The following is a 27,527-nucleotide window of genomic DNA, read 5'->3' on the forward strand; positions in this document are numbered from 1 at the left end:
CTCCACTCCTCCAACTCTACTTGAGATATTAATGTTTTTGTTAAAATTTCTGCTGATGAGTTGAGGTATTGTGTAGGTGTCACTGCATTTTATGATGTGCCTGCTGGGAGTTACAATTAGTTTATGCTTATTGTAGGTTACTTAAATTACTGTTCTGATTAAATTACTGCTCCTAATGACAGAAGTAGGAAATCAATAAAATTTCAATTTGACACATAACTTTTTTTGGTATCTCTTCTGTTCTTCAGCCTTACAGGATTATTATTGTTTCTGTAGACTAAACCAGGCCAAATAGCTCAAGTTAAACCTATTAGAAAGCTGGCATGGATTTAAAGACTCAGAACCATCTGGGAATGAGATCACACATAGTGGTTCTTAATATAGACAGCTTTGTCATTAAATATCTATTTGAGAACCAATTAATTTGCACTGACCTAAAGCAGTGCTGTGACACACTTGCATATGTAAAAAGGCTAAAACTATTGTTGAGCAGAAACTTAATATGTTTATGCACATATATTTAATTTCAAGGATAAAACATTACAAGGGTGGCATTTTTATATGATGTTTTGAAAGAAAACACAAGTTCTTCCTCTGGTTATTTTTATTTACTTTTGCCTAATATCTTGTTTTATGCATTGGTTTTGGGGTTTTTCCCCCCTCCTTTGAATGAGCTTGTAAATTCCTCCATATAAAAACCTCTTCTAGGTTTGTGTAATCATTTCCCTACATTGACTGGGTGTCTAAGTGCAACTGTAATATATATATATAATAAAGTGAAACTATTTTATACTTGGAAAAAATTAATGCTGAGGTACAGTGCTGAAATGTCACACTAAAATTTAGCCTTATTTTACTGTAGAAGGAAGCTAAAAATTTCACAGAGAAAGTTTCCAAGAACATGTACTAAATTATTTTTTTCCTCATAAATATTCTGGGATTTTTTTAAAAGTACTTCTTCACGTCCTTCTAGAGGGTTTAAATACTGGGTAGTTTGAGAAAAAGAATATATTGCACATATAATCAATCTGCTCAGTTCACTGTGAAGAAATATGTGAAAATGAAGAGCCTGCAGAAGCTTTTAGCAGTGGGAAAGTTTATTTCTGTATTTCTCACACTCGTGGCCATGTGCTACTGAAGCTGAACTCAATGGTGAATGGGTAAGATGATTCTGCAGATGGAAAACAAACAGTTTCTCTCTGTGACAAAATATACTGCATTTTTCTTAGCTGCTGACATTCTGACATGGTCTAGGTATTACCAAAAAATTATTTTTGTTGATTATACAGTGGAAGAATCTGACATCATTGATCTGGAGAAACGCTACTGGCTGCTCAAAGCTCAATCAAGAACTGGACGTTTTGATTTAGAAACATTTGCCCCCTTAGTTTCACCTCCTATTCATCCATCTCTGAGTGAAGGTATGGAACTTTAATCAAACTTTAATGAATACCTGATGGTTTGCTGACATACACGTTATGGTTTAAAAGTGGGCCTTTTTTACAATGTATTTTAAGTGTAAATAACAAATTAATTCCACTGAGTTATCTAAGTGTTTGAAAATTAGAAAAGATGCCTGAGAAATCTCTCAGTTGGGAAATCTGGCATGATGAAGGGAGTGATGCTTCTGTGTGCTGCTTGCATATTAGTTGTCAGGAAATATGTCAGTATTTCTCTTTGTCTGATTTACACTGCAGTTTAGGATTTTTCATTGAGTTCCTTAAGCTTTTGTGATTACAGAATACACAGCTGGCCCTGAATGAGATGAAACAAAACCATTTTTAAACTGACAAGTGTGAGTTTTGTCTGTTAAATGGCCATAAGTCAGAAGTTGGATCATGCATTCAATGAGAGAGTCACTGAAGGAAGGTTCTGTTCAGGAGGCTTGGTCAGGAGGTTTGGATGTTGCATTGCAGACCTGTTAATAACCAAGCTGTTTTTTCATAAATCAGTCAATACAAGGAAGGCATGAGAACAGGGCTACCCTTGAAAATTCTTTCCTCACCCCTGGCTTTGTCTAACCATACGTGAATTAAAGAATTCACCTTTAAAATGGTCTTAACAGTGCTTAATTATCTTTATTACACTTAGTAAAAACCAGTTATAACCATAAGTGTGTGTAATTCTCCCTGCAAATGTTAACCAGGAACCCTTCATGTAAATGCTCAATGTGATGGCCAGCTGCTTCAGCCAGATGCTTTTGTGGTTTGCAGGTTTGTTTAATGCTTTTGATGAAAACAGAGACAATCACATAGATTTTAAAGAAATTTCCTGTGGGCTCTCAGCATGTTGCAGGGGACCCTTGGCAGAAAGACAGAAGTGTAAGTATGCAAAATGTTAACTATTGATACTAGAGGAGTTTTGCAGGTTGAGCAATGAAGTTTTGTTGTTTCCACCTTTCAGGATTCTTTTTTCTACTGAACAAGTGTGTGCCTATGAAAGATGAGAGACGTTAGAACTTAAAAATAAAGCAATTTTGAATAGTTTAAATACCAAGGTTCTCTTTGATGAAGGATAATCAAACCTAATTCTGTGTATTTTTAACTTAATCCTGAGCTTCACATAAATTATCAGCTTGTTTGGGGGAACAAAATACATTTCAGAAGTAGTTTGCAGTGTTCTGCAATCTGATGCTGAGTGTGGGTCTCAATATAGAAAGTGCAAACACTTATCTATTCATTATGGAATATAAACTGAATTTCCTATTTGACTGAGTTTTGTTAAAAGCATGTTCTGGCTTGTTTACTGTCCAGTTTCAGCTGGTTCCCTGTAAAATACTTGTGTTTTGAAATACCTTTATTCCATACTTTTTTGAAATACCTTTGTTCCATATTTTTTCCAAAGCCAGATTGCTGCAACTTAAAAGCTATCATTCACTGGAAATTTTTGGATGCACATATGTTCCCTGCTATGTCACATCAGAAAACACAGCACAGAACTGCAGGAATCTTGATTTCAGTTTATTAAACACAGCTGCTCCATTTCCTCACTACCACACATGCATCCTGCCTCATCAAAACTGTCAGCACTAAATCATGTTCTTGTGATTCTGCAAGGGGAGAAAAAAAGAAAAAAAAAAAAGAAAAAAAGAAAGTTGTTGAGTAGTTCTCACATAAAGAAATAATTTCCTTTTTTCTCAGTTTGCTTCAAGGTTTTTGACATTGACCGGGATGGTGTTTTGTCTCGCACTGAACTCAAAGAGATGGTGGTTGCACTTTTAGAGGTCTGGAAAGATAACCGTACTGATAAATTACCTGTAAGTTTCATAGCTGGCTTGTTTTTTCATTCATTTGCTTCTGTTTATTAAAAGTCATCCTTCAAAAGCAGGAATGTGATTGTTGTTTCAGTGAAACGTAGTCCTTGAACTCCCTTTACTGAGTACTGACACCTGGATGGAACTTACCTTGCAAAACTTGGGCCTGTCATTAACCCAAGCTGAATGATTTGGGTCTAATAGCTGCTGTTTCATAGGAAAAAAAAAACCCTTGGGTACAAAAGTTCAACTGTCTGGAAGCACTCAGTTGTGAATCATCAATATTTCTTTGTTATATTTCTCTTCTGAACACCTGCAGCTCTGGAGGGTGCTGTGAGAATTTAACTCTGTTTTCTAATCCTTTTGTTTGCTTAGGAGTTGGACATGGATTTATCTGAAATTGTAGAAAACATTCTGCATATGCATGATAACACAAAGGTAGGAATTAGTGGGTTCTTTCCTTGTCATTTTTATACCTCAGTATCTTCAGTTTATTCGTAAGGAAGAAAGTAAAATCCTGTGCTTTCTTGAAGGCAGAGATTTGTCAATAAAATTATCTTTTCTAAGAGATGTCAGTTGAGCATTAAAATTTTCCACATTGCTCTGTGAGAGACAGAGCATGTTTGAATTGTATCAGCCATTTTTCTGTATGAATCTAAACCAAAAATACATAGCCAGATGAAAATAATTTTAAGCATTTACTGTTTGACAAGGTTTTGCTGTGTGTAATTAATACCAATTTTAAATTTGATGCTTTATTTTCCTGGAGAAACTGCTGTTTCCTGTTAAAAATCATCCTATGAAAAAAGGGGTAGTGCATTAGTTCTATGTTGTATTTTATGCTTTGTAAAGACACATTATCCTCCTGTACTGGAACAGAATTGTATTAATTCAATAGCAACTTGGGCATTATCATTACCAAACTCCTTTGCAATAATATTATGTACAACCAGTGAGCTATGTGGATTGATAATTTTTTTAGAGCTAAGTATCTGTAAAACTGTGGAGGCATCTGTCATGACACACAGTAAAAAATCTTATTAGTTTATACCTCACTAATTAGGAAGAATGAAAGCTATAAATAATTATGAAAAACTATAAAGAATGTCTAGAAATGCTTAATTACTTGTTTGAATGGTTATCTTGCCTGCTTTTACTCTAACAAAGTGCTGGGCAAATATTTTATTATAATTCTTTCATTACCAAAGCAGTAGAAAATATGGATTCAGTGAGCATTTCTTTTCATCCTGTGAGGTTTTTGGGTTTTTTTTAAAGGGTAGTTTATAAGCAAGGATTTAGCAGTTTTTTTTAACAGAAAGTTTAAAGGAATGGTTAAATAGAACTAAAGTTAATGGTTTGATGATTTTTCCTTCCCTTTTCCCTTGAACTAAGCTTGGACACCTCACTCTGGAAGACTATCAGATATGGAGTGTGAAGAGTGCACTTGCCAATGAATTTTTAAATCTACTTTTTCAGGTATGTTTAGAGGAAATTTAAACTTAAAAATTGTGGTAATTAACTCCTGAGCTTTTTGTGTGGCCATGAAGAGCAGCATCAGTGTTTGTGCCATCATGGTTTCAGCTTTGTCTTTTGCAGTGAGTTACGTGTTTTTGCAGTTGTGCATGACTCTGACAAAATGATTCTCTGTTTGATTTATTCTCTTCAGTGTATGAAGATACCTAAAGCATAGTTTTTTATAGCCAACATAGTTTATAAAATGAAAAGAAATTTCAAGTGTATCAGCAGTTCTATTTTCCATAAGGCCAGGTTCTTAAGCAGTTATTCTTTTATCTTTTAAGGAAGAATGAATGAACATTGAATAAGTTTGTCTTAATAATGATTATAAATCACAGTTGTCACACATTGCTCATTGGAGATCTCATTTACAGTTTGGTTTTTTTTCTCCTGGCAGAGTTGCTACACTTTCATTTTAGATTTTTATTTTTGTTTGCTTTGATGACTTTACCAAATGAGGCACCCTCATCTCATGCTGCAGGCTCAACATTGTGCTCACACAGGGCAGCCTGCCATTGATTTTGTCTGAGCTCATATTTGAACTGTCATGAGCTTGTGTGTCTCATCTGCAGACAAAAGAGCTAAGCAGTCTTAAGTGGAGCACCTTGGAAAACTTGTCAACAAATTGGTTTGTTTGCAGATGGCTTAGGTTATATGAGGGATCACATACTAGCATAGTGTTACATGAGTTTAAAAAGAAACAGCAGAACCAGCTGAGTTGTGTGCTGGAAAAATCTGTTGCTTCCCAGCAGCTGAGGGCCTTTGTTTTAGTCAGAATGTGAAATGGCCTCTGACACTGTAATAGACATTTAAATGAGATGTGTCACCAGTCATTAGAAATGTCCAGCTGAGATGCAAGTTGATAGTCTCCAAAGAGACATAAGGAAAAGGGTATAAATCATGGTATGAGGAGCAACCAATAACTTGTGCTTCAGGTATGAAAAGAATGAAAATTCATTTTCTCTTCACCTTAATTAGTCTTGAGGCATTTGACATTCTCAGCATTTTTTCTTAGTAGTTGGAACAGGTTCTGAATCACATACCTATTTTTTTAGTGAATTGTTCAGTTTATGGTAATCTTGCCCCACAGTTAAGAACAATTTATTGAAGTCTGGTTAGAGTTGTTTTCTTTCTTTTACCTAATGCTTGTTTCATAGTGCTGCACTTCTTATTAAGATTTACTTTTTTTTTTACAGGTGTGTCATATAGTTTTAGGGCTACGACCTGCCACTCCAGAAGAGGAAGGACAGATTATTAGGTGTGTGTTTTTCTCAGAATCTTAATTGGGTGTCAGAATCACCTTTTAATATTTTCAAAAGAAGGACTGGAGTTTCCTTCTTTCAACTGCTACTTCATGTTGTTCATCCTTTATATGCAGAGGCTGGTTAGAAAGGGAAAGCAGGTATGGCCTTCAGCCAGGACACAACTGGTTCCTTATTGCAATGCCATGGTGGCACCAGTGGAAGGAGTATGTCAAATATGTAAGTATAATATTATTTTCACTTATTTTTAACCTTCTAACTGCACAGTTTTGTTATTGGACAAGATTGTTAGGCAGCTGATAAGTAGGGGACAACATAAAACACAGAGGCCAATATTTAGATAGGGGAAATAATGCTTTTATTTCACAATTTTTGTATTTAAGCTGTTAAGCTCGTTGTGGTGTGCAGAAGTTGGTCCCACAGCTGGGAATGTTGGTGACTGATTTGACTGATAGTGGTTTTGATATTCTCTTTATAATTAACTTTTCTACTTGCCTACTAATTTTAGGATGCAAACCCTGTTGTGATAGAGCCTTCATCTGTCTTGAGTGGAGGTAAGAATTCACTGATAGCTGCTGCAGCCAATACTTCAGAACAGGGAGAAGACAAAATGGGAGGTCTTAATCACTTCAGTGCAACAGAAGAAAAGTTTTCAGATAATATTTCTACTGCATCAGAAGCCTCAGAGACCACTAGCAGCAGTAAGCATAACATCTTATTTCCTTGGAGGTTTAATGTAGAACAGGTTGTGAGGAAACTGGATACTGCATGGCTTCCTCCAGGCAGAAAGATAACACAGTTTAGATTGCAGAAGTGGCCTATGTGTGAATGGCAGGGAATTGCTAGGATTTTTTTTTAGTCTGTGGAGGCTAGACAGGAGGCAGTCCTTTTTAAATAGCACTTCATCTTTTATGCTATGATAAGGCTTCAGAATTGTTTTCAAGAAGATTTTATTGTCCATTATTTATTCACTGAGTGCATTTTTAATTCCCTTCCTTCATATGAAGTTGTTTCTAGCTCATATGTAGTTGTACAATGTCTTGCAATGGGTTGACCTCATACTACAAACAGGAAAGAAGTAGAAAAAAAATTAGGAAGAATGAACTTAGTTTTACAAGGTGCATGATTTAGGTGAGGTTGTGCAGATCCTAGGAGCCATCCTTGTGAAAGAAGAAGAGATTTTAATAGTGATTTTCAGTCAATTCTTGTGAGAATTTGGGATTATGTTTATTTCATTACAAGAGAGCTGAATGTTGCATCTGGATATACATAGAGGACAGGAAATTCTTCAGCAGTCCTTTTTAAAAACAAAACAGAAAAAGCTACAACATTTAACTGACTTACTTATCTTAGTGACTCATGAACTGAAACAGGTTTTTTTTTTCCTTGTATCCTGTTACAGATACTCTTTACCCTGGCACACCAGGGACTGATGTATGTTTTGCTAGGCAGCATAATTCTTCAGACAATAATAACCAGTGTTTCCTTGGAACAAATGGGAATCCCTTACTCCAGCTTAATCCTCAGAAACCAGGAGCTATTGATAACCAACCTCTAGTAACACAAGAACCAGTGAAGGTAAATGCATCTGAGTCTTGTGAACAAAGGAAAAATTTCTTATAGCTTCTTTATCACAGCTTTGTGTGTGTTTTTTTTTTTCAGCTCGTGGCTTAATTCTCCTTAATTCTTCTTAATTCTTAATTAACACTGCTTTGTTGTGTAACACAATTTCAGTTTCTTACACTGCTTATTTTCAGAGGAAAAAGTTATGTTCTGCTTCTGAGGATACTGAGTGTTCTGTGAGAAGATAAACATTCAAACTGCTCCTAAAAATGAAAAAGGCATTTATGAAAACACAGCTTTAAGCATTAAATATAAAATATTTTAATAATTAAACACTAAAGTGTTTTCAATCTAAACTTAAATGTTTATTGGAGTTGCATAAAACCAGGAAAACATTACATGGACAGTAAAACAAAACTCACAGTTTTTCCAGTACTCATGGAATCCAGATGTAAAGTGCAGAGCAGCACCTTCAGAGGTGGGCATGGACTGGGTTTCTCTGTGCAGTTTCTGAGTCATTGGAGTAGGTGACACAAGAGAGAAACACATTGTGAATTTTACCCTAGGCAGCCTTGTAGGGAAACAGTGTGTAGTGAAACTTGAGCTCTAATTACTGTTACATTTGAATACCATCTTTCCCTGGTATTTAAATACCACTGAAGAGCAGTTGCTAATTGCTACTTAGAAGTTTTTTTAATAATTAAAAAGTGTTCAGTGTTCTTGAACTGAAATCATTGTAACTCTATGCTAGTTTTTCAACAAAGTCCCTTTTTGTTTAAAGGCTGCATCGTTAACCATGGAGGGGGGGAGATTAAAACGATCTCCACAATTGGTTGAAGGAAAGGACTATGTCATGGTACCAGAACCAGTTTGGAGAGCACTTTACCACTGGTATGGAGCAAATCTGTCCTTGCCCAGGCCGGTAAGTTGTGAAAACAGACTTTATTTGCCATAATCACCAAGGTAGCAGCTTGGAAAATGCATTTCTTCTCTCTTATGATTTCATTGAGTGGGTGGAAGGTGTGTTATCACAATTAGATTTTTTTTTCTTTGTTACAGTTAAAGAAAGAGATGCAGTTAATTATATAGCAATAGACATTGTTGAATCATACAATTTGCCCACAATTTATTGAGCTATCTCTCTGCTCTTCTGTATAATATTGCAAGATGATTAACAGGTCATAATAATTTGGAATTAAAGCTGGCATGCACTGAACTGTTGATGCTGAGTTTACAAAAAAGTAGCCTGTTGTTAGAAGTAAGAAAAATTGAAGTATTTGGTCTGTTCATTGGAAACTTTCTTCAGTTTCTGTTGAGTATATTTATTCCACAAAGTGGTTGTTTTTTTCTGTCAGGTAATCTCTTGCAGGAGCTGCACTTCAAAAAAGGATGTGAGGGGATTTTTTTTTGATGATAGCAGTAGAGGTGGTTGGTATCCCTAATGGGAGAGAATTAGCTGTATGATTTTTGAGGATTTGGTCTCTTAGCTGTAGTACTGGTAGTTATTTTACAGTGCAGAATCACTGGCTTCTGTTAGCCTCCTCCCACACCTTCTCCATGGAAACAAACACCTTCCATGATCCAGAAAAGGCCACATCTCTTTCTACAGCAACTAATGTGCTAGAGATTTTTGCAGTAGGGTCATTAGAAAAGACACATGTATTCAGAATGTGAGACTTTCAGTTTGGGTATCCTGTCTGCAAAAAAATATAAATAAGATATATATATAAATGGAAGCTTTTCAGTCCATAATTCAAGAGTATTTTGACACCTAGTTATCAGAACACTGGAATTCTTGATAGCCATTTGTTTACTTGCAGCCATGTATTATTTGCACTACTACAGTCCCAGTCTCCCACCCCACAGCAGGGACTGTTGTGTTATTTTTTTCAAGAAAATGACATCACTACCAGGAGTTAGAAAAATGTGCTTTACGTGGTGTTGTACATAAGACTGGGCTCCACTAAAGAAGGTGTTTGCTTTTGACAATCTAATAAGCTTAGAAATCAGTAAATTGTTATTCCTGTGGATATTTGCTGAAGACCTCGTAAGTCTGGAGGATTTCTCATCTCTTAGCAAACCAGTTTGGGGTGGTTTTTCACCATCTCCTTTAATCATTACTTCCTCTTGGGGATCCCTCCAGGTTTGGAACCAGCAGTCTCTGAAATTTCCTTTTCATCTCTTTCCTAGGTGATCAAGAACAGCAAAACAAACGTGCCTGAGCTGGAGTTATTTCCTCGTTACCTGCTCTTCCTGAGACAGCAGCCTGCCACCAGAACTCAGCAGTCCAACATCTGGGTGAATATGGGTATGATGAGCCTGAGAATGTTTCCTCAGCATTTACCTAGAGGTAACTTAAGAATGCAGCAAGAACCCAAGCGCGCAGTTTCGGAGCGAGCCAGCCCCCAGCTGTAGGAGCTTGCTGCCACTGTGCTTGCACACCAGCTAATCAACTGCAAGGCACAAATCAGCATTTGGTAAAGATTTCAAGGCTTTCCTCCTCTCCTCTCTTGAAAGGAAGAGGCATTTTCAGTGAAGTCAGTCAAGTCGCATAATTACTGCAAGTAGCTGGGTGAGATGGAAGTGAGAAATGAGCACTGCATAGACTGCAGAGAAGGGTGGGTCTGATTAATCCTGTTGGTAGTTAATTTTGTAGCCATAGGATGATGCATCTGTGCATTTGGGTGTGTGTGTGTGTACCCAATAGGACAGTGGTACAATAAATTAAAACATCATTCAGCCAGCTGCTGCTGAGTTACTTGAGTTACTTGAAAGCTCGGCTTTAATGCCCCAAATTACCTAATGCTCTCCAGAAAGTCATTGAATTAATGGAATATGAAAGTTTTTATTTGCAGTTCCTAAGGACAATTGAATAGAAAATATAAACATCCAACTAAACTCTAAGTGCCATCATTGTGGTGGTAATGCTCACCAAAAGACTGTACAAGTAATGGACTGTAAGAATAACCTTTAGACTGCAGCTTCACATTTCAGCTCAAAAGTGTTGCAGGGTTTGGTTGCAGTGCCCAGGCTACATCCACAGCTCCATGCTTGCCTTGCACAAAGGTTGAAGGAATTCCTGATGCTCAGATGCACGTGCATTGGGATGCACACACAGGCAAGGGAAACACAGATACACACCTGCAACGTATGGTCAGAACTGGGTTCACCTGACTCCTGAAAACAAAACCCTTACTGGTGTTAGCCTGTGTTTAAAAATCTCATGCAGATGCTCAGTTTTTCACTGCTTTGGTAGAATCTCAAACTTACCACACAGATAGTGGCTGCCTGCTTGATCAAGTTCCTCTACAGAAACTGCCTGCTGCCCAAATTCATTTTCCCTACTTGACCTAATAAAATTGGCACTGCTTTGTTCAGATGTCCTGACATGCCCAAATTCAAATAAAATCTTCTGATGTGCCAAATTTGATCTTGATTTGAAATTATTTTGCTCTGCACTAATTTATTTGTCCAATCAGTTATTAATCTTTATGAGTTTTTGAATATGCTTTCTTGCTGTAATCTTACAACTAATCCTCTGATTCCTAATCCCAGAAAATGCTTTATTGTTATCTTTACAAAAAAAAAAGAAAAAAGAGTACTTTGCTTGGTATACTGAAGCAAAACTGATGCTTTGCTGACTTGTGAGTTGATCATAATATATAATTTTACTCTCTTGTCAAATTGCATGTAATATTGCATCTTTTCATTACGGTCCTATTTGTTTTATTTTAATCTTTTGACACTGAAAGTAGAATAATGTCACTTCTCTGGTTACTTGAGTAATGCAGTTGCCCAGCTGGGCTTGGCTGTGTAATAAAAGCTTTCCATGGATATTTTACAGAACTGTCTCTGTGAGGAGCAGGGAACTTTGGAAGTTTAAACAAAAGAAGCCTTAAAAAAATAAGGCATGCAAAGTTTGTCTGATCTCTTGAGCAAATGTTTTATTTAAGGATGAGATCAAACTATAGAAAGGAGCAACAGTCTCAACTGATGGAATGAATTTCTGTTTTATACATGGGATTCTTGAGACATTCTGGTGAAAATCATGTATGTGTTCAGAGAATATGTTGTGAGGATTTTAGTTCTTAAGAATGCTTGTATTGTGAAACTGCCAGGCTGATTTCATCTTCACAGATCAGCATTCATCTCCATAGATGAGCTAAAGCAAAGTCATGCTACTTCCAAAAATAATCAGACTGGGTTTTTTCCCTTATTTTGTTCTTAGTATTCTCTTAAAAAGAAAACTCTCATGGAATTCTAAAGTCCCTTATTTTGAAAATTAGCATTGTCTCTGGTACTCTGTCTTTAAGATAAAGAAACAGAGTAATCCAGTCCTTTAAAACTCCTTTTAAATTATTTCTTACGAAAATCTTAGGGGAGCAGTTTTATAGTAGGTATTTGATAAGGGATGTAAATTTATCTGCTTTGGGATACAAGTGTGTTGTCCCAAAGGGTTGGTAACAACTACTTTTCCATCCAACTCATTATTTTATCCATAAACAAAAGGAGTAGAACTGCACACTTCTTTCTCCCAAGAAGTACTTAGAGCCTCTGCCGTGTGTAGGGTGTTACTGATCTGATTGCAACTGGCCTGTGGGTATATACATGATCTCCTTACCTTTTCTTGTGAATTCAGGGAATGTACCTTCACCAAATGCTCCTTTAAAGAGGGTCTTGGCTTACACTGGCTGCTTCAGTCGGATGCAAACAATTAAAGAGATCCATGAGTATCTCTCCCAGAGGCTCCGGATAAAAGAAGAAGATATGCGTCTCTGGTTGTACAACAGTGAGGTAATGTCAGACCTGTGCTGCTTTCCTCATCTGTCAGATATTCTGTATCTTAAGCTTTTCTAGAAACTATTGAATACACATGCAGAGGAAAAATAGCAAAAAGTAGTGGGCCTATTAACTGCCTGGTTGTAAAACTCTTGCCACTTGTTCTCTGGAGTTTCTTGTGTGCTCACTCCAAGCCGTGAAATTTAATTTTTGGTGTTAATGACTCTGAAGACTTATCTTTTATTTTCCTAGTAGTCTAACTGATAAGCATGTAATTATCCTGGGATGTGTTTTAGAAGTGTCAGTTGGCCTATTAAAAGGCTTGATACGAAGTTTCACAGAAACTGTTTTGTTTCACAGAAATGGTTTTAAATGGAAATAAAAATGTTTTTTTCCTTGATGCACTTGAGGCTGGAGGCTTCTGTTGGTACAGAAGGATCTTTTTCCAATGTGTATGTAAACAATGAACATGCAGAATGTGTTCCCCCAAATCATTAAGTGCATGTAATTCTTTCAGTTTAAAGAAGCAGCACATCCCATTAAAGCATTGAATAAATGATTCTGGAGAGAAGTCTTTAATTAACCTAGATAAGAAACTAGTGTATGCTTTTTTGTGAAGACATTGTTAGGCCTGCTTTAATTTCATTGCTTCAAGAATAAAATACCTTCAGAGATTTTAAAATCTAGAAGTAATGACCATGGAGTATTTTTTTCTCCTGCAGAACTATCTTACTTTGCTGGATGATGAAGATCACAGACTGGAGTATCTTAAAATCCAAGACGAGCAGCACTTAGTAATAGAAGGTATAAAAAGGGTTTACAATTGGTTTACACACTAAAACCAAACAGTTTATATCAGTGTGTATCTTTATATGTTTGATTAATAGATTCTATGCAGTACCCACCTCTTTAATTGCCCAAACTACACAAATATAGGGCTGCTGCCCTAAGATTTTCTTTTTTAGAAATGTTTTGAGAATGCAGAGTGTGTGTAAATAGAAATCTTTATATATGTATGTACTGAAAGAGAAATACAGGAAGAGTATAACTTCCCCTACAGCTATAACTAACTAAAATACCAGATGTAACCAAAGCAGTGTGAGGCATATGAGGCCTTTTTATTACCTGATTTACTTTCACTAATTTTACAAGAGTTCAGGTTGTGATTTTTGCAGGAACGCATTCTTACAGAGCAAAAGGTGAAGAAAGCTGCCTGCTTCAGTCCAGGGCAGGTTAATTTCTAAGTTTTTTTCATTACAAGCTGCTTCGTTTTCATGTCTGGAGAGAACCTGACATGTTTGGATGTGAGTGGCTCTCCTTGTGGTGGAAAGACAGCAGAAACAATTTGAACCTTTCTTGTTTCCATTTTGTGTCCCTTGTGTCTCATCCTTCTGCAATGCACTACTGCACTAGGCAGCCCTATCAGTCACAAGTACATTAATCCCTTGTTGGAGGCATCAGAGTGCACAACTCCACTGAGTTTTCAACTAGTTTGACCTTTTTGGCTTCTTTTTTGATAATAGAAACAGAAGTGCACATATTTAATCCACTCTACTGTTGTCCTTACATCACAGAGCCTGGATAGAAATCTGGGGACTGCGTTGTTTGCGTCCAAGTTTCACTCATCTTAGTTTGATATTACACCTCAGGTTGGTGTGCTAGATGGGCTCATCCTTTTTCTTCTTGGCTCAGCTCATATTTAATCAATTTAAAATTGGCAGAGTGGCTGATGCAGTTCATTGTGCATCTGCATTCATCACTAGACACAAGAGAAGAAATGGGAATTTCTATGGAGAGAGGGACTGCACCTTGCTGTGTCAGGTGAAATAGAACCCACTTTGTCTTGAAACAGATGTAATTTATCCCCGTTTTGAAATACACTTGAACCTTTTGTTGGTTCATAGTAATAACAACAAAAAAAAGAGTTAACACTCACGAAGTGTTTGAATCTGGGGGATCCTTATTAAGTATTAAAACAAAGACTGAAAAATTTGTCATCCAGCAGGAAAGAAATCTCAAGGCTGCTTTCTAAAGATGATGCTGGCATGGTTGGAATGTTGCCAGTATTAGAATAATTTCCAGTAATGATTGGAAACATTGAAATGAAAAGTAGCAAAAATAATGACAAAACCCCCACAAATTTCTAATCTAAAATACTGGAATATTTCAATTAAACCTTTTAAGCTGTATAAACTCTCTGGAGTAAGTAACAAAAAGACATTTAAAAATCCTTATCCCATTTCTCTTTCTAGTTCGAAACAAAGACATGAGCTGGCCAGAAGAGATGTCTTTTATAGCAAACAGCAGTAAAATAGACAGACATAAAGGTAAGTGTTTCAGCATAGTAGTCAAATTATGATGAGAAGAAACATCCAAGAATCTGTATTATGTTGAAACAATATAAGTACTCTTAACATCGAAGAGCTCTTTTATGCCTGTGCTGCTTTGCTTGTTCTTTCTATTAACATAGATGCTGGAAATGTGAAGGGGGTGGATTTATAGATAAATAATTTGTAGATGTTCAGTTGCAGCAGTAGCAAATGGTACATGGCAAATTTTTTAATTCTATGTTTATTATTTTGGGGTTTTTTTTTTTTTAAGGTGAGGAATAGCAAATATTTTTGTAAATTAATCCAGAAATAAAAGTACTGTGATGATTCACCTGAAAATATTTGGATGGATTTTAGTGATGTCTTTGGTGTGTCAGATTCTACAAAATACCACAGTTTCTGTTAACTTAAGGAGAGTTAATTAGCAGATATTTTGAACAGGCAGGTCCTCTGTGCTAGCTGTAATCTTGTAATTAGGAGCAGCTTAAATAAAACTGGTTACTGTGAAAAGGTCGTGTTGGTAACTTTACTGATGCAGTGTTCTGAATTTTTTTACATCTGCACAGCTGGTATAATTATGATTTCTTTTTCTCAGTTCCTACAGAAAAGGGTGCTACTGGGTTAAGCAATCTGGGTAACACATGCTTCATGAACTCCAGCATCCAGTGTGTCAGTAACACACAGCCCCTGACACGGTATTTCATCTCAGGAAGACATCTTTATGAACTTAACAGGTAATTTTCTTCTTTGAGACCACTGCCATTTCAGATGCTGTAACATCTCCTGAAAATTGAGTTTCAGCTTTCAGAAGTATGAATAAATCCTTTTAAGTTAAGTGTTATCAGCATATATCAGCTACACAGCAGAGACTAGATTAAATGCTTGAAATAAGAACATCTTCTGTTTCTGAGAGAGCTAAGAGTTCAGGAAGAAAGCTTTGCATTTCATTGCTTATCTTGGGGCTTGAACATTCTTTAAATTTCAGTCTGATTTTAATTACTTAATGATTTCTAGGACAAATCCAATAGGAATGAAAGGACACATGGCCAAGTGCTATGGGGATTTGGTTCAGGAGTTGTGGAGTGGAACTCAGAAGAACATAGCACCATTAAAACTTCGGGTAAGTCTGTGGTAGGTGTTATTTAAAGGTAGAAAGCAGTCATTTCTTTGGATAGCAGAAATCTTGGAATACACTTCTTTCTTATGTTACCTCTATCATAATGGGACTGGAATCAGTATCTCCCCCAGAGAAAGGGAAGGAAACCTGAGCAAATATTTTATATGTTAGGAGCTGGCTGTGAAGCCAATGACTGTATCCTGGGCAGTCAGACATTATATTGCTCTGAACTGCTGACAGCTTTTGTTTTCTTGCTGTAAGGACTGCAAGGGGAGGTGTTCAGGAAGGGGCTGTGCGGGGGCAGGATGCACATCTGGAGGAGGCCAGGGTACATCAGGCCTGGTGCATGATATTAAATAAATGCATGTTGTTGTTTTTTAACAGTGGACAATAGCAAAGTATGCTCCAAGGTTTAATGGCTTTCAACAGCAAGACTCACAGGAGCTTCTGGCTTTTCTTCTGGATGGTCTTCATGAGGATTTGAACAGAGTTCATGATAAGCCATATGTTGAATTGAAAGACAGTGATGGTCGTCCAGACTGGGAAGTAGCAGCAGAGGTATGGGTTAAATTGTTTGGGCTTGGGGTTTGTTTGTTGGGTTGTTTTGGGGTCTTTTTCTTATAGTACTAAGCTGCTCAGTTGTTCATGAATCTCTCTGTGGCAATATTCTTTCAGGACTCTGCTGTCTTTTCCAATTTCACATCTGTGATTTAAGGAGTCAGCTTCACCTTGAAAGTGAAAATGAGTTCTAAGTGTTAGAATAAAGATGATACTTCACAATAATTTTGAACAACTCAGAATTATGGAGTATCAGAATTTTTCAAGATACTTGATCCTTTCAGAAGTGCTTCAAATGATTCTAAATACTTTCTATTTATTAGAAATCAGTAAACAATATACGTGGAAGTAATTTGGCTTCCACAGGCCAGTGAAACTTTGGAGATCTTCCAGCATATCCTCCTTCCAGCATATCCTGTAGTTCAAGCAAGATAGTCTTCAGTTTCTAACTTGGTATTGTATTTTTGTACTTCATTTTAGGCCTGGGAAAACCATCTGAGAAGAAACAGATCCATTGTTGTAGATTTATTTCATGGGCAGCTGAAGTCACAAGTAAAATGTAAAACTTGTGGACATATAAGTGTTAGATTTGATCCTTTTAATTTTTTATCCTTGCCTTTGCCAATGGATAGCTACATGCACCTAGAAATTACAGGTGAGTAGTAGTGTTGAACATTTTAATGTGAGTACAAGAATTTTAATTGGAATACAATGAAACTAAGATGAAAACTTTAAAAACAGAGCATGGATTTTCTGCCTTGACTAAAGGACTTACTGCAGAAACATGTGAACTTGAGATTTTTGAGGTATTTCCTTCTCTTCACTGAAAACTTGTGTTGTGGAGTTGTCCTAGATCTGCCTAGAACAAAAAAAGAAAGGCTGGGGGGTGTACAAACAAAAAAACCATGATAGGTTATGAACTAAACTATGAAGAACCCATGCATTGTTGGGAAAGTGGCAAAAGGAAAGATGATAAAAAATGAATCAAATTTTGAAACCATTTTCTGCTGCCTCTACACCAAGGGGGTTTCTGACATTTGTCTGCAGACCTGGAAAATGGGCTGATAAGTCAAAAATAATATCTTAAAGTGGGAAAAAAATGCTTCAGAAGAAGTAAGTAGCTGTAATGTGTTATTCTCATCAAAACTTCCCTGGTTTGCTGACCAGTGTGCTTCTTTTCCCTTTTAAAGTAATTAAATTGGATGGTACTACTCCTGTTCGATACGGCCTGAGGCTGAACATGGATGAGAAGTACACAGGTTTAAAAAAACAGTTAAGTGAACTCTGTGGGCTAAAACCAGAACAGATTCTACTTGCAGAAGTGCATAGCTCCAATATAAAGGTAAGAAGAAAAAAAAAATAATCATTGCTGCAACAGAATTAATGCTTAGCTTAATTCTCTGTAGTGTGTATAGATAATTTATTATCTATAAATATGGATAGTGTGTAGTGTGTACAGATAATTTATTATTTATAGATAATTTATTTTCTGTTACTGAATAGGATTAAAATTGCTTGAGACTGGGAGCTCTCAGTTTGTTCAGAGCCATTCATAACTCACTCAGTTCTTGTCACAGAGATCTGCAAAGTGCTGTGCTTGTTGGCTCCATTTTTACCATCTAGAAAGGTGTAGGAAAGCAGAAGGGAGAGAAGAACTGAGGTGATAGACTGTTTTCAAAAGAATGAAATGTTTTTGAGTCCCAGAAGCATTGGGTGTGTCTGACTAATTTCCCCTTTTTACTTCAGAACTTCCCTCAAGACAACCAGAAGGTTCGGTTATCGGTCAGTGGGTTTTTGTGTGCTTTTGAAATACCAATCCCAGGATCCCCTACATCAGCATCAAGTCCTGTGCAGACAGGTAAAAGGACACATACTTATTTTCCAGTTCATTTAAAGTGCACACTGCTTAGGTACTGGGGAAATTCAGGAGAAAATGTTACTTCTTGCTAATAAGTAAATAGAGAGGAATAAAGAAAAGAAAAATACTGATCCACAAAGGAGCTGTGGGCAGTCTCAGTATCTACTGGGATGGTCCATGGTCCGTTCTAGGATCATGTGCAGGACAGCAGTCTAAAGATTCCTAAATACTTATTTTAGTTAAAGATAAAAGACACCAGCAAAGTGTTTTATTACTTGTGGATCAGCTCTTTGTGGTTTCATGTGTGGGCTGTAAACACCTCTGTTGTTCTTTGCTCTTGCAGGCTCTGATTCTGCAAAGCTGAGGGAAATAAAATGTTGGTCTTTTGGTGAATAGGAGATACTTAATGAAAGGGATTTCACAGAATGGAAAGGATAAAAATCATAGAATCATAGAATTAGCCGGGTTGGAAGGGACCTCAGAGATCATCTAGTCCAACCCTTAGGCTGAGTTTTGGTTACTGTAGATAACTGAGAATGTAATCATCTCTTTACAGATGTCTCAACTGGGCCATCAGCAAATGGAGCACCCAACATCATGATGAATGGGGACCTTCCTAAACCACCCCTCATTCCAAATGGGATGCCAAATACTGTGGTGCCATGTGGAACAGAGCGTGGCCTTGCCAACTGCACCCTCAATGGCCACGTGCCCCTGCTTGCTGAGAGCCCCTGCACGGGCTATATCATTGCAGTCCACAGGAAAATGGTTAGTGGATATAAAGTGTTCACATAAGACACCTTGAGAGGAAGTCAGGGAGGATTTTTGTAATGTCTTTAGATGAATTATTCTGTATTCCTGAAGAAGAGGGAGAATGAATGCATTTCCCTCTTGTGGGAGTGCTAAGTTCTACAGAAACACATGAATGGTGATGTCTAATGCTGGTGTAGTTTTCTTTTCTGAGTACTGGCATGCTTCCCAGTTCTTTAATGCTGAGATGCATAGCTGGGCATTTGCTAACACCCTGATTAAACATTCCAGACCTCTGAACAGAACAAATTCTAAGTAGAGGAGCTATTAGAAATGCATTTCTTTGCTGTTAGGTGGAAAAGCCTTATTTCATATAGAGAAACAGAGTGAAGATACACAGTACATTCCTGGGTAGTACTCTTAGCATGAGCTCCTCTTTGTAAAAACATCTGCAGTTAGGTTGGGCTCTAAATGTCAAACCTGGGTGACTGAACACCTCAAATAGCCTCATGTTCTGTGTGTGCTGGGTCCAGACTTCAGAGCTGATGTTTCAAGCCTAGTGGATGTGGGCCAGGGGTCACTGAACCTTTTTTTGCTTATTCTCTCAAGTAGTGTCCACTGAACTAGATGCTAAAACAGAAAACAGGGACAACCAACATTCCATAATATCATAAAATACAAAACTGCTTTCAAGCAATTTCATGTCCATGATCAACATTTACAGTGTTTAGTGTTGGGAAAAAATGGCTAAAATTTAATACTTTTAATAGAGCTAATGTTTATTTTAATTGGTAAAGCCTGAAAGAAGGTCAGCATCCTAGTAGTGATGATAACCTGAGTTCCTGCATGCTGACACCTGAGTCTTTCTTTTACTTCACATATGCAGATGCGAACAGAATTGTATTTCCTTTCATCTCAGAAGAATCGTCCCAGTCTCTTTGGAATGCCACTGATTGTTCCTTGTACAGTTCACACACGGAAAAAAGACCTTTATGATGCAGTGTGGATCCAGGTTTCCAGGCTTGCTAGCCCTCTCCCCCCTCAGGAAGCCAGTAATCATGCACAAGACTGGTGAGTTTGGCATCTCAGTCCTTGGCTTGAATTACCTAAGACAGTGGCATAGACATGCTGACAAGATTAAAACATATATACATCCTTCATTTTTATTATACATCCTTCATCTTTATCTGCTTTGATTTCTTATAATGCCTCTGTTGAATGAACATGTGTATAATTAAGCTTTAATGTCAGCAATGTTTGGAACAGTCATCTGTGCTTTTACCCCAAGTGCTTTCTGCCTCCAGATTCCAGTTAGTGGTTTATTTTTGTAAGAAATCATTTTAGGGTCCTACATTTTAATAATGGCAACAATTAAAAATAACTTTTAATCCATTTTAATACAGCTAAATGTGGCTATACCTTCTAGCTGTGTTTCAGGGTTGGCTTTACATAAATTGGTTAATTTGTTCTCATCCAGTAGTTGATTACTCATTGTAACTGACAAATGTAGATGAGGTAAAGACAGATCTTGTCTAATAGCTTCATTAAATTAATCAAAATTACAATTTTTGAGGGGGATTTTTTTTATGGTGTTTTGGTTTCTTTTTTTTTTAAGCATAGAAAGCACAGTGAAGGAAGGCAGTTGGCAGTCTGAATGAGTGCTCATGTTTTATGTTGTATCCTCTTCTGTTTCAGTGATGATAGCATGGGATACCAGTATCCATTCACCCTAAGGGTTGTTCAGAAGGATGGAAATTCTTGTGCTTGGTGTCCATGGTACAGGTAAATTGGCCTTTTTAGATTTAAGGAAGGGAATCTCTCCAGCAGAAATGTAATTTATGGTAATGCTTTTTTGATACGTTTCAGGCTTCAGAGGTAATATCAAACAATAAGAGTCTGGAATCTAATTTAACCAAAACCTTCAGATGACAGACTTTCACTGTGGAATAGCTTTTATGCCTTGGAGACCTGAAAGCTCTGCTGACACAGAAACTTTAAATTAGGAAAGAAACGTATCAAAAACCATTTAACCCCTGACAGTATTCTTTGTGCATGAGTGTATACATACATATATACAGGCACATATGTGTACATATTTAGATGATTTATGGCATTGCTTTTTGGGGTCATAGGTAGATGGTCAGAGTTCTCTGCAGGGTTGATGTTTGAGCTGTTAGATGTTAAAATTTCATAGTAAAATAGCAAACTGCTCATTTTATAAAAAAGTCTCTCTTGAAGGCAGGGCCGGAAACTTTGGGAGTGCATCTCTGGGGACACTTTGGGGAGTGTGAAGTCATGCAAAATTTTGGACAATGTACTTAACCACATTTGACTTCTTGGTGTAGGTTTTGTCGTGGCTGTAAAATTGAGTGCAGTGAGGACAGAGCTTGTGTTGGGAATGCTTACATTGCTGTGGACTGGGACCCAACAGCCCTGCATCTGCGCTACCAGACCTCACAGGAACGGGTAAAACTCCTCTGCAAATCCTCTCCTGCTTCTTAGTCCTGCTGAAGCACAACTCCTTCCACCAGTTTTCATTGTCTTTTGGCAATTGATGCTGCTTTTCTCCATTTTCTGTTAAACTCAAGTCAGTAATAATTGTGCAGTAGATTCTGGATACATTTGTCTTAATGTTATGACCATAATGTGGAAGGGATGATTTTAAGAAACCACAGCAGTGAATTTGCTGTCTCTTGAGGGCTTCTTTTGATCTAGCCTCAAAATATTGCATTACATTACTCAAAAACATTACAAAGTATTTCAATCTAATACATTTTCTAAGCATTCCAGTGCTATGCATGTGAGTAAACATACTTCCTCATTGTGTCAACAAAGCATATCTACAGGTAAGGCTATAGCTGAGTTAATCTAGAACAAGTATTCAACCTTGACTTGAATCTGTATATTTGTGCTTTATGGATAATTTTGTAAGGGTAACTCAAGCACAGGGAGAGTGTGTTATTTGCATTCCCACCTTTTCATAACAGAAATTTTATTTCTGCCAATGCTTACTGCATCTAGTTTCATCCTTAATCCTAAATAACTATACGTGCTATTTATATGATGCTGTGACTAGAGCCTTCCTCTGAGCAGTTTGTATGTGTTTCCAAGTCAGATACAGTTTTATTTCACTTTAGATTGTAGAAGAACATGAAAGTGTTGAGCAAAGTCGACGAGCTCAAGCAGAGCCCATCAACCTGGATAGCTGTCTTAGAGCCTTCACCAGTGAGGAGGAGCTGGGGGAGGATGAGATGTACTACTGCTCCAAATGCAAGACCCATTGTTTGGCCACCAAAAAACTGGATCTATGGAGACTTCCCCCTATATTGGTATGATCTTGTGTGGTTTTCCTCTACAGCAACAAAACCATAGTACATTTATCACAAATTGGGATTGCTAGGTATGTCCTGAATAACAGGATTTGCTCACAGTCTCACGAGGGGCATTGACTTTGTTTGCTTCGTGCACTTCTGTAGTGCAGGCAAATAAAAGAAACCTCAGATCCTTTTGAATCTTTTTCATTATGCATTGTAGGAAATGATGGTGTTTTGCATTCAGTGTCATCTGTTCTGACACAGAATTCACTCTTAGGCAGACTTTCTGGTAACTTGATCTTTTGTCTGCTTGTGCAACACCTGCATTTGTCACTTTTCAAAGTTGGTTCATTATTCAGAACACACAGGGCTGATCACTGACCTGAAGCAACCTTTGCAATCACTTCCCCATGAAAATACTAGTTCCATATTTTACCATCTCTATCCCAAAATCCAAACTGTTGCATTACAGCATTGTTACTCTATTATATTGGCATATGATAAAACGTTTCAGGCAAAGTTATTTTTAAGCAATTACTCACTGTAATGTAATTCTCCTCTTTTAATTTTCCTCTAACACATTTCTCCTTAGATCATCCACCTCAAAAGATTTCAATTTGTAAATGGCCGATGGATAAAATCACAGAAAATAGTTAAATTTCCTAGAGAAAATTTTGACCCAAGTGCCTTTTTGGTACAAAGGGATCCATGTCATTTTCAAAGAAAGCAGCTGACACTTGACAACCTTCCTGAACCACGAACTTTCCAAGGAGAGTCCAGAAAAACAGATCAGCAGATGACTTGCACACCTGGGGAAGGAGATACACTGAACAGAAGTCCATCCTCCCTCAACACTACTGTCCTGAATAATATCAAAGGTAGGTAATAATTAGGCAAAATTACATTTAATATTGATATTTGGAGGCAATAATTTATATAAGGAAGAATATTTTACTGTTTCTTTGGTGAAAGCACTGCACTTATTTTGAAACTCATTTCTGTTGTTGTCTGCCCTGGCACGGTTAGTGAGTTTTTACCATAAAAAAAGGAAAAAAGAAAAAACATGGCTCTGTAACAACAGATACTGATACTGTCAGCTTGTCTAAGCAGGCTTTATTGAGAGTGAGGAATATGCTCCTGCATTAGAGAGCTAGATTTCAGTTTGTACATGTACCTTGAGTGTGCCTTTACTTGTCTTAGTAGTCCATGTAATTCCTGTTTCAGCATCTCCATCTATGGGAAGGAAAAGTGGAACCAGCTGCCCTTCAAGCAAAAACAGTAGCCCAAATAGTAGCCCAAGGACTTTAGGAAGAGGTAAAGGGCGCCTGCGACTCCCACAGCTGGGTAAAAACAAACTCTCAAGTAGCAAAGAAAATTTGGATGCAAGTAAAGAGAACGGTACTGACCAGGAACAGAGATTTACTTCTGATCAAGGTGATGCTCTCACTAGAGGGCAGATTTTGGGTGGGAGCCAGAATGAACTCTATGCTGCTCAGGACAATGAGATGACCCTGGCCAATGGATACATCTGTGAGCAGAGTGCATATAGTAATGGCAGTATCAATGGTCAAATTGATAACCACAGTGAGGATGACATTACAGATGACCAAAGAGAAGAAGTATGTGTTAACCCTATTTACAATCTATATGCAATCTCGGTAAGTTGACTTTTTAATGCAAGTAAACTGTCTTTATGTGGCATTGTATTGACTAAGTGCATTTACACTATTGTTTTCATTGTAAAAAGGAAGGATCCATTAAGAAGAAGACAAAGTAGAGACAGTGTCAGGAAAATAAATTTGACATAAACTGAGTAAAACTGAAAAATGTATCTCTGCATGATGTTGTTTCTGCCTGAGGATGTGGTCTTAGCCAGCTCCAGATGCATACATTGTCACAAACCAAATACCATGAATTTGTGAACCATTCATTCTGTGAATTGTGAGTTTTGATCTTTGATCCAGACTTTATTTTCTTCTTTATTTTCTTCAGTGCCATTCAGGAATTATGGGAGGGGGTCATTATGTCACTTATGCCAAAAACCCGAACAACAAGTGGTACTGCTACAATGACAGTAGCTGTAAGGTAAATAAGTTATTTCTGTAGCTATTAATTTTCACCTTGCTTACCTAGAGACAAAGAAAAAACGTTTGGTGAGAACTATTAACTTGAAATCATGAGCATCTCAAAATTGCATCAGATAAATATTAAAATCAATTGAAATTGTACTTGAGGGTTTTTCAAGCTCACATCTGTTTGTCAGCTGCTGCCTCAGTTAAGGGAAGATGCTTATTTTGTGCAAGGATGGAAAACTTACTAAAAATGGAAGTCCAAAAATATTTTTTCATGATGGTAGCACTTCAGATTTCAATTACTGAATAATTAGGTTCCAACATTTCCAAGTATTTGCATCTACCACTATAAACTTCTCATACTTTTCAAATAAATAATGGAGCCTGATAGCTATGAGGGGGGCAGAAAATGGGATTCTTGTTGTAAATAGCCAGTTAAAAATACTGTTTCTAGGGTGATGGTGTGTATTTTAAGTTCAGCAACAGTAACCATCGTCCCATGGCACATTTCAGACTTTGTTTCTTGTTTTGCAGGAGCTTCATCCCGATGAGATCGACACCGACTCTGCCTACATTCTGTTCTATGAGCAGCAGGGGGTAGACTATGCACAATTTCTGCCAAAGATAGATGGCAAAAAGATGGCAGACACAAGCAGCATGGATGAAGATTTTGAGTCAGATTATAAGAAATACTGTGTTTTACAGTAAACGGGTGATCTGCTGTGGGCTGTTCTGAGTGCATGTGAGGGATAACATCCTGGAATTTAAATTGGGCAAAAATGGTATTGAAACAGATAACCTGAGCGTAGTTGTGGTACCCTGTGACCTGAAAGCACAAAAAGAAAACCCTAATTAAATAGCAGTTAATGTAAAGATAGTATTGTTTTGTTCTGTTATCTCACTACATGCTCTAAACATTTCTGATGTTAAGACATCAGGCTGAGACTGCCATTGGCCTTTAAATAAAATGGTTTGAGAAAAGCCAACTAGGACCAAATAAGAGCTAAATTAAACAGTCCAAATAAGAGCTAAACAAAGTAGTGGAGAGTTTACCAACTGTTCTGACAAACCCCTAAGGCTCTCTTTAAGTTTAAGATAACGGGGAAAAAAAAAATGTAGTGTTGTCTCTGGACAGCATGATATTGCTACCTCCTTTTTCCTGCAGTTTTATTGCATTTTATTGGCAAAACAGGGAAAGCAAGAGAATGAAAAGTGCACAAATTGAAAGGATGAACATCAAGAGTAAGAGATGCTTCCAGTTTTGCCACCACTAGTGTGTGTCAGTTGCTTTCTTTCTGTATGTTTGGAGCACAACCAAACCATAATCTGAGAAGAGATTAATTTCTACACTTGAATGGTTTATTATAATTGTGTTTTCTCCACGTGTTGGCTGTGCTCATCAGTGTGTTTCAGGAATGGCTTTTCTGCCTGAAGAGTGCTGTCTCAAACTTAGGAGATGCCTCCAGAAGAAGCTTCAGGCTGAAGAGAGTAGATGTGATTACACGCACGGTGTCTTAAAACGTGCACATTGCACAAGTTGTTCCCAGCTTTTGGAAGGAAAGATGCTTGAGCTTATGTTTCATGACTGGTGTTGCTTTTAAATTTGCACTTTGAAAAATTCGTATAATTCAATTCAAAAACATACTTTGTTTTTGTTGTTTTAAGGGCTCTGGAGTGAGTGGTTGTGAATTATCCACTGTGTATTTCAAACAAATAGGAAGCTGTGCTGTTGGGTAACTGTCGTAGCATTCATGGATGGATTGGGTTGTTTTTTTTTACTGGTTTCATAATTTATTGGAGTTTGTTTTTCAAAATTTGGTTGCCTTTGGAATTTTCCTTTTTTTGCAAGAGATAATGCATATACTTTCAATTAAACCAGAATTGCTTTCCATGCCCTTGCAACATTCTCTCTTGAAGTCAAGGGGCTTATTGAATGAAGGAAAGCATGACTGAGTCTTAGGAGAGACTGGAAAACAGATGGTTATTTTTGAGCAGGCATTTCTTTAAAGATTTTCAGTGTTAAATTGTTTGCATATCTGAATGAAGATGAAAGTTTCACTCTTGGCCTTTTGTTCTTCAGCTGAGTCTAAGGAGCTTACTGATTTTGTCATGTGTCATCTTCCAGATTCTTTAGATTTTGTATCTTCACTGACAAAATCAATACTTACACAGTTGATCTCCGAAAGAAATGTTTGGATTCATTTTAATGTCTTTTACAAAAATGCCAAACCTACCATAACTTGATAATTTCCAGGAAAATCTGAGTTGTATCCATTGAAGAAATGACATCAGCTGGTCTTGCTGTCTTGACTCAGGCAAAAACCTCCCTGGCTTTGCTGGAGGTCGTGCCCCTTGAGGACAGCAAATTGGTTCCAAAATAAGTATTGTCTTACTTGTGAAGTGTTGCTCCCTATCCTATATGGTCTGCTATCTTTAAAGTGGTCTAAACATTGAGACTGAAGAAAAGCAAACATGGCTTGTGAATTTCTAGGTTAGAGGCTTTTTTCAATACCTATTTGTCTACTCCTCCCTGCACAAACTCCATGAAAAGTGAACGATTTTCGACTGATTTACTTTAAAATGTTTTATTTAAGCAGGTAGCACAATCTACTAATGTTATTTGATCTTCTGTGTTTGTTATGTTGGTTGTAATTAATTTTTTTTTTAAATTAAATTAATTCATGACCTAGTAGTAAATTTATTAAGTTAACTATTAACTACATTCACTTTGTAAATTATTGTATAAAACTTATTGACAATGCACTGACTTTAGAAAGATGTTAATGTACATAAATACCTTGTAAATAAAATAGTGTTGATGTACTGGAATATGAGCTGTATTAAAAAAAGGTATCAGTAATTGTATATGGAGTGAACCTGTTTATCTGTAACTATATTATTCAAACAAATTAAATACTGTGGATGCAGATAAAGTGTCACTTCTTGTCAGATGATTTTTAGCAGGGATTTTCCTGTTTCAAGTTTCTGCACTGTGTTCACTGAGCTTAAATCAGTTTGTCAGTCTGTACTATTGGAATGTGTGAGTAAGCACAGAGCAGTTCATTGCAGTTTATCCAGCATAGCACTTAGTTCTAAATACCAAAATATTTCAGCTTGTCCAAGTTTTATTTTTAAGTTATTTTAGTTTTCCTTTTT

The 27,527-nt window shown here is 37.0% G+C and overlaps 1 protein-coding gene across 4 annotated transcripts in view; it reads left to right on the forward strand.

The window, feature by feature from the left end:
* The window catches only part of USP32 (ubiquitin specific peptidase 32), a 54,225-nt gene extending 26,915 nt beyond the window's left edge, over positions 1-27,310 (forward strand). The window contains exons 6-34 of one of the 4 annotated variants that reach the window (XM_030462240.1): positions 1,290-1,421; positions 2,214-2,321; positions 3,141-3,256; positions 3,629-3,691; positions 4,646-4,729; positions 5,965-6,026; positions 6,147-6,249; positions 6,539-6,731; positions 7,433-7,608; positions 8,375-8,515; positions 9,784-9,943; positions 12,233-12,387; positions 13,095-13,176; positions 14,625-14,699; positions 15,298-15,436; positions 15,717-15,822; positions 16,204-16,377; positions 16,858-17,032; positions 17,568-17,719; positions 18,124-18,235; positions 18,792-19,003; positions 19,872-20,056; positions 20,681-20,767; positions 21,331-21,451; positions 22,123-22,314; positions 22,892-23,177; positions 23,524-23,957; positions 24,292-24,384; positions 24,906-27,310. In XM_030462240.1, the coding sequence (XP_030318100.1) occupies positions 1,290-1,421; positions 2,214-2,321; positions 3,141-3,256; positions 3,629-3,691; positions 4,646-4,729; positions 5,965-6,026; positions 6,147-6,249; positions 6,539-6,731; positions 7,433-7,608; positions 8,375-8,515; positions 9,784-9,943; positions 12,233-12,387; positions 13,095-13,176; positions 14,625-14,699; positions 15,298-15,436; positions 15,717-15,822; positions 16,204-16,377; positions 16,858-17,032; positions 17,568-17,719; positions 18,124-18,235; positions 18,792-19,003; positions 19,872-20,056; positions 20,681-20,767; positions 21,331-21,451; positions 22,123-22,314; positions 22,892-23,177; positions 23,524-23,957; positions 24,292-24,384; positions 24,906-25,079 (4,292 nt within the window). In that variant the 3' untranslated portion in view covers positions 25,080-27,310. The remainder of the gene's footprint in view (positions 1-1,289; positions 1,422-2,213; positions 2,322-3,140; positions 3,257-3,628; positions 3,692-4,645; positions 4,730-5,964; positions 6,027-6,146; positions 6,250-6,538; positions 6,732-7,432; positions 7,609-8,374; positions 8,516-9,783; positions 9,944-12,232; positions 12,388-13,094; positions 13,177-14,624; positions 14,700-15,297; positions 15,437-15,716; positions 15,823-16,203; positions 16,378-16,857; positions 17,033-17,567; positions 17,720-18,123; positions 18,236-18,791; positions 19,004-19,871; positions 20,057-20,680; positions 20,768-21,330; positions 21,452-22,122; positions 22,315-22,891; positions 23,178-23,523; positions 23,958-24,291; positions 24,385-24,905) is intronic. The other 3 variants (XM_030462241.1, XM_030462243.1, XM_030462244.1) reach the window with 3 other exon arrangements.
* The last annotated feature ends 217 nt before the right edge of the window (positions 27,311-27,527 follow it).

This window comes from Calypte anna, chromosome 19 (assembly GCF_003957555.1).
Source record: "Calypte anna isolate BGI_N300 chromosome 19, bCalAnn1_v1.p, whole genome shotgun sequence".
Classification (NCBI taxonomy): Eukaryota; Metazoa; Chordata; class Aves; order Apodiformes; family Trochilidae; genus Calypte; species Calypte anna.